The sequence below is a fragment of the Sapajus apella genome, unplaced genomic scaffold (genome assembly GCF_009761245.1).
Source record: "Sapajus apella isolate SASKATOON/1434 unplaced genomic scaffold, GSC_monkey_1.0 scaffold70, whole genome shotgun sequence".
In the NCBI taxonomy this organism is placed as follows: domain Eukaryota; kingdom Metazoa; phylum Chordata; class Mammalia; order Primates; family Cebidae; genus Sapajus; species Sapajus apella.
In genome coordinates, this window is record NW_022437010.1 from 7,368,745 (window position 1) to 7,384,144 (window position 15,400).

The 15,400-nt window shown below is 39.3% G+C and overlaps 1 protein-coding gene across 9 annotated transcripts in view; it reads right to left on the reverse strand.

Moving 5' to 3' along the window:
* Nucleotides 1–15,400, reverse strand: part of PRPF4B (pre-mRNA processing factor 4B) — a 45,085-nt gene that overhangs the window by 25,044 nt on the left and 4,641 nt on the right. For all 9 annotated transcript variants that reach the window (XR_004260370.1, XR_004260373.1, XR_004260372.1 and 6 more), the window contains exons 2-3: nucleotides 8,427–9,623; nucleotides 4,041–4,214 (exon numbers count right to left, since the gene is read on the reverse strand). Coding sequence is in view for 1 of the 9 variants with exons in the window: in XM_032250057.1 (XP_032105948.1) it covers nucleotides 4,041–4,214; nucleotides 8,427–9,623 (1,371 nt within the window). In the remaining 8 variants the exon portion in view is untranslated. The remainder of the gene's footprint in view (nucleotides 1–4,040; nucleotides 4,215–8,426; nucleotides 9,624–15,400) is intronic.

Sequence of the window (15,400 nt, forward strand, 5' to 3'; positions counted from 1 at the left end):
AGAACATCAGAAAGACTGAGATAATCAGCTTAGTTGAAAATAACTAAAACATAGCTACTCTTCTTATCAAATTTTGACCTAAGAAATAATTCCCATGGATATAAACTTGAGTGTAAGCCCTATGGCGATAAATACCTACACTGTTTCTTTCACCAAGGTTGTGTACATGGACACTGGCATGAAGGGAGAAACTGACTACAAGGGGGCAAAAGGGAACTTGAAGTGATGGAAACGTTCTCTAACTTGCATGGGACTTGTGTCTGTTGAAATTCACACAACTTTACACCAAAAAAGCATTTTACTTTACGTAAGTTATATGTATGTTTCAACAAGCTCGACCTAAAGAAACCTCACTAAAATGACAGATGAATACTTAAAAACCGGGGCCAGATGCAGTGCTGCACACATATAATCTAGCACTTTGGGAGACCAAGGCAGGCCAGCCTGGGCAACGTGGTGAAACTCCATCTCCACAAAACACAGAAAAATTAGCTGGGTATGGTGGCACGTGCCTGTAGTCCCAGCTACTTGGGGAAGGATCCCTTGAGCCCAGAAGGTTGAGGCTGCGGTGAGTCATGATTGCACCACTGCACTACAGCCTGGGCAACAGAGCAAGATCCTGTCTCAAGAAAGAAAGAAAAAAGAAATGAAGGAAAGAGAGGGGAGGGGAACCCTCAGGCAAAGAGAATGTCAAGAGACATAATAGCAGAGAACAAAATCCTAGAATGTGCAAATCGGAGTGAAAAATAGTAACAGATCAAATTGAGATGAATACTGGTCCAATATGAACACACAAGGTAAATCAGAAACAGTCAGTACATGTCACAACGCCCCCAGAATGCCTCAGAAATTGGAGACATCCTATCCTCTGCAAGATGGTATGAGTAACAGTTGAAGACAGAATTGGTTGAAAGCCTTTGTAAACAGCCAGACTCAGTACAGTCCCCTCCCCAATCAGTGAAAAATGTCAACCACTCCGTTTGCATTTAGGGGGAACACTTAAGATTTACTTTCTAGAGAAGTGTTGGCCATTATAAAAACTGGCACCTGGCCGGGTGAGGTGGCTCACACCTGTAATCCCAACACTTTGGGAAGCTGAAGGAGGAGGATCACCTGAGGTCAGTTCAAGACCAGCTTGGCCAACATGGTAAAACCCCGTCTCTAATAAAAATACAAAAAATTAGCTGGGTGTGGTGGCAGGTGCCTGTAATCCCAGCTACTTAGGAGGCTGAGGCAGGTGAATCACTTGAACCTGGGAGGTGAAGGTTACAGTGAGCCAAGATCATGCCATTACACTCCAGCCTGGGCAACAAGAGTGAAGCTTTGTCTCAAAAAAACCAAAACAACAACGACAATAGACAAACTGGCACCAGATGCTGAGGCACATACCGAAAATACAGGGATTACAAAGAAGTTTACATTATGAAGGAAGAGAACTCTACTGGTAGCCAGGTCTATTTCCCAGGGGGAGATGAGAGGATTCTGGAAAACTTATAGCCTAAGAAAATATATCTACAGTCACTGATATCCAAAAATATCTAATTACACTGAAGTAACCACTAGTTGACAAGTTCTACACTGTCACAATCGAAGAAAAATTCCATTCGGCTCTCTCAGTACCTAACTATTAAGTCAGAATAGGCAGCAATGAAAGATCCAGCTGTGTGAGCAAAGTCTTCAAATGAAAAGGTAAACAGGCAGCAAAAGGAATCTGGGAAGAAACAAAACATAGGAAAGAAAACTATGAAGAACAAAAATCTCGCAAAATAACCTTGCTATTGTCTGAGAGATAAGAAATACTATTTCCAGAAAACAAGAATAAAATGTTAGGTGGAACAATACAGAAAGCCCAACTGGAAAAAACAGAAAGAAAGATCTCTTAGTAGCAATACTGGAAAGTAGAAATCAGTGGAATAACTATTTCAAAATTCTCAAGGAAAAATGATCTCAACTTGGAATTCTATTATTTGCCTAATCAGCAATGAGAGTAAAAGGTTTAAGTTTTTCTTGAGACAGGGTATTGCTCTGTTGGAGGGCAGTGGCACAATCATGGCTCACAGGAGCCTCAACATTCCTGGCTCAAGCAATCCTCACACACCTTAGCCTCCCACGTAGTTGGGACTAGAAGCACCTACCACAATACCTGGCTAATTTTTTATTTTGTGTAGAGATGGAGTCCCACTATGTTGCTCAGGCTGGTCTCCAACTTCTGGGCTCAAGCAGTCCTCCTGCCTTGGCTTCCCAAAGTGCTGAGATTATAGGCACGAGACACTGCACCTGGCCAAAAGCGTTTTTTAGAGATATAAGGTCCCTGAAAAGTTCCTTCCATGTGATTTCCTCAGATAACTACTGGAAATGCATTTCCAAAACAAGAGGTAAAGCATGAAAAGACACTGGACACAGAAAACAAGAGAAACATGTTTCTCTTACATGAGAGAAACAAGGGAATAGTATCAAGAGGATGACCACGGGAAAGCAACCCCACAAGGATTATCATATAAGCAGCCCCTAGAGATCAGCTTGGAGCCAGAAGACTAGCAGTGTCAGGAAGATCCTCTCTTCCCTCCTCCCCTGACTATTTGCTCAGCAATGAACACATACATGATCACAATGATTATACTGACTCTAGAAGAACAAAAAAGTGTGATGAAAGTAGGCAAAAGAGAGAGAAAAAAAAGAGAAACATAGGTGAGGGGTAATATCAAAAACCCTCATTGTGGTTGGGTGCAGTGGCTCACACTTGTAATCCCAAGACAATGGATCACTTGTGGTCAGGAGTTTGAGACCGGCCTGACCAACATAGTGAAACTCCATCTCTATTTAAACACACACACACACACACACGCACGCACGCACGCTGAGCATGACAGCACGCCCACCTCTATAGTCCCAGCTACTTGAGAGGCTGAGGCAGGAGAACTGCTTGAACCCAGGAGGTGGAGGTTGCAGTGAGATTGTGCCACTGCACTCCAGCCTGGGCAACAGAGTGAGACTTTGTCTAAAATAAATAAATAAACAAAACCCCTCATTTTCCAGAGTGCTCAGACCATGCATTTCCACTTCTAGGAATATAGCATACAAAAATTCTGAGAGATATGCAAAAATGGCTACAACATAAGCCTTTGTTTTTTTAAAAATTATATTCATGTATTACTTCAATTAAAAATGTTAAAAGATTGGCAAATAGCCATTTATGTTTTATATTAAAATATTTCATGTATGTTTGGATTTTAAAAAATGATTCCCTGCTTTATAAACCACCTTTTTGATTAACCTACTATTGACTACATATGCTTCAGATAAAATGGTTTCAATGGTGAATTAAATAGGTCATTGCCAAAATCTACAGTAACTATCAATATGCAAAATTAATATAAAATGTTAAGAAATTGGGCTACATATTAATTACTATATGATACACCTTGCCAGTTTAAAAAAAAACCCAGGCCGGTTGCGGTGGCTCATGCCTGTAATCCCAGCACTCCGAGATGCCAAGGTGCACGGATCACCTGAGGTCGGGAGTTCGAGGCCAGCCTGACCAACATAGAGAAACCCCGTCTCCACTAAAAATACAAAATTAGTCGAGGAGGGTGGTGCATGCCTGTAATCCCAGCTACTCAGGAGGTTGAGACACGAGAATCACTTGAATCCAGGAGGCGGAGGTTGCAGTGAGTCGAGATCACGTCATTGCACTCCAGCCTGGGCAACAAGAGCAAAACTCCATCTCATAAATAAATAAATAAATAAATAAATCCATAAGCCTGGCTCATTTAGTATTTATCTTTTATAAAAGAGGGGAAAAACTCCTACATTTAAAAGATTAATTTTACTTCATCTTACATGAGCAATGATTTTTTTAATTCAAAGGAAACTATATAAAAGAAAACCCATGTATGGAGATTGCTGGTAAAAGGAAACTACAGAACCACAACTACAATTTTTCAGAGAAACATGGTCTAAAAGAAAACCTACCACCTAAGCTCATTGGTGCTACAAAAACATTCAGAGTTTAATGAATCAAAAGGCTGGTGTGTCTTTACCTTCTGCGAGGAGACCTGCTTCTTCTTCTTGGAGACCTGCTACGTCTGAGTGGGGAACGAGACCTCCTTCTAATGGGAGATCTACTTCTTCTTCGAGTTGGAGACCACCTATTGATGGGGCTGGCATCTTTTGATCTTTCACGTCTACTGAGGATATCATCTCGAGGTCGTGTTCTTAAGGGGATCAGATACAAGTTAACCGAAAAATAAATGGAAGTAAATGATTTATTTTTCTATATGCCAGGAACATCTGTAAGAAAGGGCACACTAACCTAAAGAGAGTGAACTCTGACTAATGTGTTTTGTAACAAGCCTTATTAAGATGACCACAATGACATTTTGGTGTTATTGTAGACAAACAATGAAAGGTCTTATTTCCTCTGGTCCCACAATTTGAAGAATTACTAAAGGTTATTCATACCGATGAAGTCACAGATTCTAATTTGAAATAAACAACTCAAATAAAACCTGCCCAAGTAAGAATAATATTCCATTTACTCAAAAATTCCATTTCCATTGATGACTTTTTCTTTCTACATCTTGACATCTTTCCAGTTGAGGCTTTTTTCTTTTTTTGGATACAGGATCTTACTCTGTCACCTAGGCTGGAATGCAGTGGTGTGATCATGGCTCACTGCAGCCTTGACCTCCCAGGCTAAGGGAATCCCTTCACTTCAGCCCCCCTGAATAGCTGGAACCATAAAAGCATGCCACCACACCAGACTAATTTTTTGTTTTGTAGAGATGGGGGTCTCACTATGTTGCCCACGCTGGTCTCGAACTCCTGGCCTCAACTGATCCTTCCTTGGCCTCCCAAAGTGCTGAGGTTATAGGTATGAGCCACCACGCTTGACCAAAAGTCTTATTTTTAATATCAAGTATAATAGGCCAGGTACAGTGGTTCACACTTGCAATCCCAGCACTTTCAGAGACTGAGGGAGGATCGCCTGAGCTCACCAGGTCGAGGCTTCAGTGAGCTGTGTTTGTGCCTTTGCAGCCTGGGTGACAGAGTGAGACCTTGACTCAAAAAAAAAACAAAAAAACAAAAAAAAAAAACAATAGCTAGGTGTGGTGGCTCACACTTGAAATCCCAGCACTTTGGGAAGCTGAGGCAGATGGATCACTTAAGCTCAGGAGTTTGAGACCAGCCTGGGTAACATGGTGAAACCCTATCTCTGCAAAAAATATAAAAATTAGCCAAGAGTGGTGGCATGTGCCTACAGTCCCAGCTACTAGAGAGGCTAAAGTGGGAGGATTGTGTGAGCCTGGGAGGCAGAGGTTGCAGTGAGGAGAGATCATGCCACTGCACTTCAGCCTGGATGACAGGGTGTGACCCTGCCCACCCCCCCAAAAAATACCTCACAAAAACCCAACTTTTCAACACTTACCTCACAAGTATGTTTCAGTGAATTTTACTCTGGTTTAATGTGCTATTTGTATTACAACAAGCCTTTCTACAACTTAATTTTTTAAAATAGGTTTTGAACATTTCTTAATGTTGGTCCAGTTTTGGACAGAACTATTCAATCTGGTCAGATTATAAATAGATTTGTCTCCATAATCAAATAATAACATCACAGTATTTTCCTCATTTATTATTATTATATTTTGCAATGGAGTTTTGCTCTTGTTGCCCAGGCTGGAGTGCAGTGGCATGATCTCGGCTCACCACAACCCTCTTCTACCGAGTTCAAAGCGATTCTCCTGCCTCAACCTCCCAAGTAGCTGGGGTTACAAGAATGTGACACCATGCCCAGCTATTTTGTATTTTTAGTGGAGATGGGGCTTCTCCATGTTGGTGAGGCCGGTCTTGAACTCCTGACCTCAGGTGATCTACCCGCCTCAGCCTCCCAAAGTGCTGGGATACAGGCATGAGCCACTGCACCTGACTTTCCTCATTTAATAAAAACCTAAAAACACAATCTGCCTTGCATGTTTCAGTACAGTATACAGAACTCAAGAATCTTTCTCTGATCCAGCCAAAATGAGCAAGGTAGACTTTGATTCAGATCTGCAGTGCTTACTCCTTGACAGGGCCATCTGAGGAAACTATTTAATCTGCTCATACACACACACAGTCTCAAAGAGTAGTTAAAAAACAGAAATGGGCCGGGTACATTGGCTCACGCCTGTAATCCCAGCAGTTTAGGAGGCTAAGGTGGGCGAATCACCTGAAGTGATGAGTTCGAGATCAGTCTGGCCAACATGGTGAAACCTGTGTCTACTAAAAGTACAAAAAAAATTAGCTGGGTGTGGTGGTGCATGCCTGTAGTCCCAGCTCTTCAGGGAGGCTGAGGCAGGAGAATCACTTGAAACCAGGAGGCAGAGGTTGCAGTGAGTCAAGATCACGCCATTGCACTCCAGCCTGGGTGACAGAGGGAGACTCCATATTAAAAAAAAAAATATATATATATATATGAAAGGGATAAAGTAGACTAATATAGAAGGAACAGTGTTGTCTGCTAAAATGCCACAAAAATAAACATGTTCATCGTCACTAGCAGTCTAAGAAATTTAGATTAAAACAATTTCGGGGTTTTATTTTTAACAGTGACAACATACTATATGGTATCCTGGTAATAAAGGTTTAGGAAAAAGGGCAGTTTACATCGTCATAGAAATAGAAATTGATCTAACTTTCCTGGACGGAAATTTGGCAATAACTTTCTAAAAAGTAAATGTACATACCCTGAGACTTTGCAAGTCCACTTCTACGAATCTATTCTATAAAGAAATCTCACGCATAACCAACGGACATCTTTGCATATAATAGTTAAAAAATGGAATCAATCTAAATTTTTCATCAGTTTCAACAGAATGATACTGTAATACATCTACACTGAAATACCAGCTGCTGTAAGGAAGAATGAAAAAGAATCTATATATATATGTTTTGTCACAGAAATGTTTTCTGAAAAAAGCAAGTCACATGTGAATATATGACTCTAGTTTTGTAAAAAAAAACAACAAAAAAACCCCTCTTATATCCATATTATCGTCTGTGCAAAGAAAGAGAGCTAAGGAAACATAAATTTCTAAGGAGTGGTAGTGGAGAGATGAAAAAGGAGCTAATTTACAGGCTTATTTGGATTTCTCTTTAATAAATATGTAGCACTTCTGTAATTAAAAAAAATGTGTTTCAAACACTCAGCTCTAGTCCTTAACAAAATCCTCAAAATTTGCTCTTCAAACTGAAAGCAAACTGAAAGACCACCAGGATAATTAAGAAGCACTTGAAATAATAGAATCAGTAAGACTAATAACTGCCTCAATCCAGGAAGCCAAAAGAAAAAGGGGCAATTTCATTACATTCAGAAGTAAACAACCGAGAATCTCTTAAGACACAGCACTTGGAAATAAAATTTGAAATTTCTCTGAAAATACGATGACTTCATTTGCAAGGTCAGTTTATATTTATATCGATTCACAGAAAATATTAATATGAACACAGTAAATGGCTAAAAATTAATTAACATCCTTATACAATATAAGCCAATTTCTTTTAATAGGCAAAACTTGGCTGACAATTTCATAATACTTAAATATTAAATATAAAAAAGATACTAAGAAATGAGTTTCTAAAGTAGGTTAAGTGGTATAAACACTCCTCCCCACAAATACTTTCACTCTATGATCCTAGGTAAACTATATAAATTCTCTGATTCTATTTCCTCATTTATAAATCAGGTATGAGAGCGCCTCCACCTCAAAAGTTAAGAAAATCACATGAGGATTTATAAGAACTAAGACAGAGTATGTTATTCAAACAGTACAAAAGAAAAAAAGAAAAAAAAGTACAAAATAATTTCTTATACTATACTTCAGCTTTAGAGATACTACTTTTCAACGAGATTATATGTATTAATACAAAATTTTCCATTTTAATTATACTTTGGGGACCAAAAAAATTTGGTATTTGTTTCTATTTATATCGTTAAAATATAAAACTCATGCAAATACAAGAGAATGAACAGAACACAAATGTTAAACTGATTATCCCTCCCCCTTTTCAAAGTTAGGAATTTCAGCCTACACTGTTCAATGATGCAATAATCCTCTCTCTGCACACCCCCAATGAAGGTTTATCAGCCAAATTACATGGATCCAAAGGAGTGCCTTACTTAGCAAACTAGGTATTAAATCAATAATGTGAAAAAAACGCAATTCCATTATCAAGCTCAGTATTTGTTAAACACCTATAATTGAAATGATCATTGACAAAAGTGCAAATATTAACATGGTTAATGGAATGGATTACTTAAAATTATGAAACTCATTACTACTACATTTATTTTTACTTACTACTTCATTTTTAATTGTCCACAAGTTCTAGTTTTCCTTATAAAATCTTGGGAATTTGTAGAAAGCTTTAACATTTTTAGTTACCTTGGAGAAGAAAGTCGTCTCCTCTCTGGTTCTCTTCGTTTTCTTTCTAATGATCGGCTTTTGGCTCTTCTACCAGGAGACAGTGTTCGAGAAGGAGATTTGCTCTGCTTAGATCTTCTATCATTTAAAAGTGGAGACCTACTTCTTCTTGATTTATCACGTGGTTTTGGAGACAAACTTCTTCTTTTAGGACTACGACCAGGTCTTCTACTGGGTGACCTATTTTCTTTCCCAGACGAAGCATCTTTAGAGGGAGATTTAATTGGTTTCTTTTCTTTGTCAGTTTCTGACCGTTTTGATTTTCTCTCTTTGGACCGTGACCTTCTGTCTTTGGATTTACCTCTTAAATCAACTGGGGATCTGGATCTTTTACCTCGATCGCGACTTCTACTTTCATTTATAATGGGGGATTTTTTCCTATCTTTTGATTTACTTTTATCTTCAATTTTAACCTTATCATCAGTAGGAGACCTGGCCTTACCAACTTTCTCTTGAGATCGCCGCCTAAGGGCAGGGGATTTTGATTTTCTTGCTTGATCTTGAGACTTACTTCTTTTGGATGGGCTTTTAGATTTTTTCCTCTCCTTTGACTTGCTCCTAGTTGTTTTCTCTTTAACAATTTCAATACCCCCCTTGCTTTTCTTTTTATCAGACCTATGTCTAGTCCGTTCTTTGGATCTGCTTTTACTTCGTTTTTTTGTAGTATTTTTGTTGTCCATAAGTTCAAGTTTCCCCTTTGCACCTGAAGATCTAGTACTAGACCTATTTCCATTTCTTGCCTTTTCATGAATCTCCCCCTCCTCTTCAGAGCCGGATTCATAACCTTGTAAAATGAGCCCCATACCAGATTGGACCTTTCCTTCCATTAACTCATTATCAAGTTCAGCCTTAATCAAGGCTCTCTGTTTTTCCAAGTCTTCTAGCAAAGCTAAATCATCAAGTTTAGTTCTTTTTGCTGGAGACATACCCTCTTTATCAGAAGCATCAATAACCTCTTTTCTTTTGTGTTTCTTATGTTTATGCTTATGTTTATGTTTTTTATCCTTGTCTTCTTCTGAGGAATGTTTATGTTTCTTATGCTTACTTCTGTGTTTATGCTTCTTTTTTTTATGACGACTGTGCTTATTTTGAGATTGGTCTTCTGATATTTCTCCATTTTCTTCATTTATACTCTTTTCAGAATTAGCATCTTCCATCCTATAAATGTACAAAAAACATTTTAAAATCATATCATTTATCAAGTATTCAGAGTCAAAACTAACAATAATGAGAAAATACATCTCAATGTAATACATGAAGTTAGCCACTAAAATTTTTTCAGAACAGCTTCAGACATTTTATTTCAAAGAACGTATACGGCAAGAACAGAATTGGATGGTGTTACAACTTTAATGTGTTTCTAATGGTTGAACTCACCAAAAGTGTTAGAGGAAATACCTAATGGAGCGAGCTTGCAAATTACAGGTTAGAGAAAAAAGGAAAAACAAACCAGGCACAGCAAAACCTCATTATTATTGATTTAGTTAAAACAGCCACTCAGTAACTTAATTTTTAAGCCAACTTTTCTCACACATTAACAACCAAAGGGGCCCATTTTATTTTTTAATAAGACCTATTAACTATTAACATACAAACTGGAAGACTCATCTCCTTCTCCACTTGAAATTTTTAAAACTTGGTGTCTTTACTATAAACCCAGCAGGTCACTTGTTTTGAGCAGATTTCATCTTATATCCTTAAAAAAAGGCAAACACTCTAGAGCCAATACTGAGCTATATGCAAAATAAGTAATCAACATGCTCTGGTAGCTGATACTGACGATGGTGACAGTATAAACACATCCCCCAAAGTTAACTCTTCAAAGAGAACTAAACCAGAAGTTTAGTTCTCCAGGCTCGTAGTTGCCACTAAGCAGTCACATGACATTAGGTTGAACCACATAGAAGGGCCTTTTGTAAGTCAACAAGTTTAATATTGGTAATTTAATACAGTTCAACCCAATATTCATCCAGCAAGTGATTTAATCTCTCTGAATTTCAAATGAGGAGTCAGTTTCCCAAAATACATTCATGCAAATACATTTATGCCATGCAAAAAATAAACAATTAATTAAAGTGGGGTGATTCTGTGCTTAAATGCTTGGCTTATGCTGAGTTAAAGAGTTTATGATTCTAAATTATTTTATCAAGTCCTTGGTGCTTAATAATACCAGGTTAAATACTTGTACAAAAGCATTATTTAACTTTCCCTTTAAAAGTCACTCCAAGGCCAGGCGCGGTGGCTCACGCCTGTAATCCCAGCACTTTGGGAGGCCGAGGCGGGTGGATCACGAGGTCAAGAGATCGAGACCATCCTGGTCAACACGGTGAAACCCCGTCTCTACTGAAACTACAAAAAATTAGCTGGGCATGGTGGTGCGTGCCTGTAATCCCAGCTACTAAGGAGGCTGAGGCAGGAAAACTGCCTGAACCCAGGAGGCGGAGGTTGCGGTGAGCCGAGATCGTGCCATTGCACTCCAGCCTGGGTAACAAGAGCGAAACTCCATCTCAAAAAGTAGTATGATGGCTAAAAAAATCACTCCATAATAAACCATCATATCCTAAAATATGAGACCAAAAGTGGCCTTAAATTATCGAGATTTAAGCCATCATACTACTTTTTGAGGAAGTTATGGATTATTTTGTCAGGTCTTCATATTATATACCCCTATAGTTTTTTTAGTAAGTTTATCCTTGCAAACTAAGAATCCATCAGTCTACTAACAGCCTCTTTAACTAAAAAAAACCTCACCAACCACAGGTGAGCATCAAGCCAAGTGGCAGGAAAACAGATGTACAAGCCGGGAGCAGTGACTCATGCCTGTAATCCCAGCACTTTGTGAGGCTGAGGCGGGTGGATCACCTCAGGTCAGGAGTTCGAGACCAGCCTGACTAACATGATGAAACCATCTCTACTAAAAATACAAAAATTAGCCAGGTATAGTGGCGGGCACCTGTAATATCAGCTACTTCGAAGGCTGAGGTCGCAAAGAGCCAAAATCACGCTGTTGCACTGCAGTCTGGGTGACAGAGTGAGACTTGATCTCAAAAAAAAAGAAAACAGATGTACAAAACCAGTATTTGCCTCCCTCAAAGATATTAAAGTCCAGTGGAAAACAAAGTCACATGACATGACCACAAAATACTGGAGAAGTGCAGTGATGAAGACTTGAATAGGGGCATTATGGAACACTGAAGGATCACCTAAACTCATTTTGAGAATGGTCAGGGATGGTGTTTTGTAGATCACAGAAAGAATTTGTCAAGCAGGGACTTTAGGAGAAGAGAAGAAACGTTTACTGAGAAGGGACAGGGATTAAAAAATAAAGGTTAGTCCAGGCACAATGGCTCACACCTATAATCCCAGCACTATAAAGGGCCAAGGCAACAGGATCGCTTGAACCCAGGAGTTCAAACTGAGACAAGCCTGGGCAACATAGTGAGACCTCATCTCTACTAAAAATCAAAAAAAATTAGCTAGGTGTGGCAGTGCAAACCTGTAGTCCCTGGTACTCAGGAGGCTGAGGTGAGAGGATTACTTGAGCCTGGGAGGTCAAGGCTGCAATGAACCAACATCATGCCACAGCACTCCAGCCTGAGTAACAGAGCAAGACCCTGTCTTAAAAATAAATAAATAAATAAAAGTTGGGTAACACTGCCCTAGAGAATGAGTAAGGAATTAACAAGAAGGGGAAAAGGGGCATTTGAGATAGAAAATGAAGGTGACAAAAGGCAGTTACATATAGGAAACTTCAAGTACATCAGTGTTGTGAAAGACACTGAGGTTAAGATTCTAAGTGGGGGGGAAAAAAAAAGATTCTAAGTGGAGCCAGGCATGGCGGTGCACACCTGTAGTCCCAGCTACTCAGGAGGCTGAGGCTGAAGATCACTTGAGCCCAAGAGTTTGCAGCTGCAGTGACCTATGATCACACCACTGCACTCCAGCCTAGGGAACAGAGAGAACCCTCCATCTTTAAAAAAAAAAAAAAAAAAAAAAAAAAAGATTCCAAGAAGATACCAATTCCAGAAGATGACAAAATAGTATATGATTCTAAGAGTGGGTGGTTGAGCGAGAATTAAAGGTTCACTGAAGTCCCAGAGGCTCAGGAACTGCAAAAGTAGGTTGTCTAGCCAGGTCTCACAGTCTTGAATAAACTTGTTAGGAGAAAGAGTCGGGGAGAGAATGGTGGTATAATTGAGAAGTTATTAGTTGACGACAATGAGGGGAAGTGAAAAACACACAGCCACTACAGGGTAGCTCACTCAAAGAACCTTGATTTTTGGCTGTCAGACTGCCAACGTCCATTTCCGGCTGGAAAAGGTATTTAAGAGATGTGCAAGAGAAGCTGTGTCCTCTAGTGAAAGTCAGGTTTTAATTTGGCTTACCTTCTCTCTAATGGAGTATGAGAAGACACAGGACAAGCACAGTACTGTTTTCTGGACATTAATTTTTCTCAAAGACTTGGAAAAAGTACAGTATCTTGGTATTTAAAAAATACCATCAGGCCATGTGCAGTAGTTCACACGTGTAACCCCAACACTTTGCAAGGCCAAGGTGGGAGGATTCCTTGAGCCTAGGAGCTCAAGACAAGCTGGGCACCACAGTGAAACCCTATCTCTACAAAAAAATTTAAATTAACTGGGTGTGATAGCATGTTCTTATAGTCTCAGCTATCCAAAAGGCTAAGGTAGGATCACTTGAGCCCAGGAGTCAAAGGCTGCAGCGAGTCATGATCATGCCACTGCACTCCAGCCTGGGCAACAAAGGAAGACCTATCTCAAAAATACAAAAAAATAAAAAAAACAACAATAAGAACGAAACGCCATCATCGCTTTATTATGGAAAGGAAAGAAGTCACATAGATTTAAGTAAAAGATTCCAAGACATTTCAACTTTGTTCTTTATGTAGACTACAATCTCATCCCCTTTCCCCAGAAACCTCCCATCTCATAATCCAGAAGGTCTTTCTTTCCTGAACCTTGACTTACAGGGGAAAATGCCTAAGAAATAATTAAGTTTATTGAAGTTATGAAGCTAGGAGAGTCTTTAAAGATTGAGAATGATCTTCAGGTATATAAAATCTAAATGCCCAAAATACAACATTCTAGTCACTAAGCTCAAATTCAAAACTCCTTGAACTTCTGAGTTTTACTTCAAGACTGTCCTCAAGACAAAGGATAGTTGAGTGGTTAAGCAGTCTCCGGAGCCAAACTGCCTGGGTTCAAATCCTGATTCCATTACTTACTAGTTGTGTGGCCTTGGCAAGTGATCCTCAGGCATCTCATCCACAAAATGGAGAAAATAATACCTACCTAAAGAGGTATTGTGACGTTTACACGGGTGACTAGATGTTAAATGCTTATGACAGTGCCTACCGCAGACCAATTCCTCTTATAAACAAGCTATTCTTATTGTATAGATGCTGGATAGTTATATTTATTTACAAAAACCCAGTGGAGCCCAGAGGGCTGCTAATAAGGATGTTATTTTAAGGAATACCATCAAAGAGCAGATTCTGGAGTCAAACTACCTGGTTTAAATGCTGCCTCTAACATGACAAGGCTATTGTAATCTCACACAAGTTTTTCTTCTGTTCCTCAGTTTCCACAACTGTAAAAAATGGGGAAATAGTACGGACAAATCATAGGCTTAACGATAATTAAATGAGTTCATAGTATAAAAGGCTGTCACACTAAGTATTCAAGTCTCTCCATTTGAGTTGAGACTTCGAGGTTCTAGGAGGTTTAAGGGACTTGCCTAAGGTAACACATACAACAAGCCACTGAGAAGGCTGGCATTCCAAGTCATTCAAAAGATCTTCCATTTGCTTAAGATGCTTTAAAAAGTCAGATTATGTCACTACTCTTTGTAAAACTTTATTGCTTTCTACCTTACTCAGAGCAAAAGGTCCTATACCCACTGGCCCAACATCCCCAACACTCTAAACCTAATACTCTTCTTCCACCATCACCCTGTTTCAGCCACACCATGTTCATTGAACAGGCAAACTCACATCTCAGGTATGTGGTACCTGTTTCTCCTGCCAGGAATGCTTTCCCCCAATACACGCATTCCTGGCTACCTTTGACTACCTTAGGTCTCTGCTTAATCATCACTTTCTCAAACAAGTTTTTCTGATCAATCCATTTTTAAATGCAAACCCACACCACTGCACACATGTTCTCCTTCTGTCCTTAACATTTTTCTCCAAAGCAATTGTTACCACTAATATAATTCTTGTTTGTCTCTCCCTACCATAATGTAAGCACTATATGAGCAGAATTTTCATTTTAGTTCACTGCTCTATCTTTAAGGGCCTAGATCAATCCATAGCACGTGCTCAATAAGTATTGTTTGTGTCAATGATATATACAGAACAACATAAAGCTGGGATTGGTGGCTTACACCTGTAATCCCAGCACTTTGGGAGGCCAAGGCGGGTGATCACTTGAAGTCAGGAGTTCAAGATCAGCCTGGCCAACATGGTGAAACCCCATCTCTAGAAAAATACAAAAAATTAGCCAGGCATAGTGGCGGATGCCTGTAATCCCAGCTATTCCAGAGGCTGAGGCAGGAGCACTTGAACCCGGGAGGCAGAGGTACAGTTAGCCAAGATCACCCCATTGCACTCCAGCATGGATGACAGAGCAAGACTCCATCTCGACAACAAAAAAACATATAAAAGTTGTATAAAGCTGGTTTATACTATCTATTATAGACTCTTAGCACTTGAAAGTTACTATTTTGTTTTTGCTCAGTTTTATCTCCAGGGCCTCACGGTACACATACATGGTATGCACACACCTATTTTTGCATGTGTAATATTCAAAATGATTTATATTTCATCGGCCCCAGCAAAGGAAAATCAGTTTTCTGAACCTATGTTTTCTAATGCTAACAACTTACAAAGTCTTAGGAGTTTCTTTTTTTTTTTT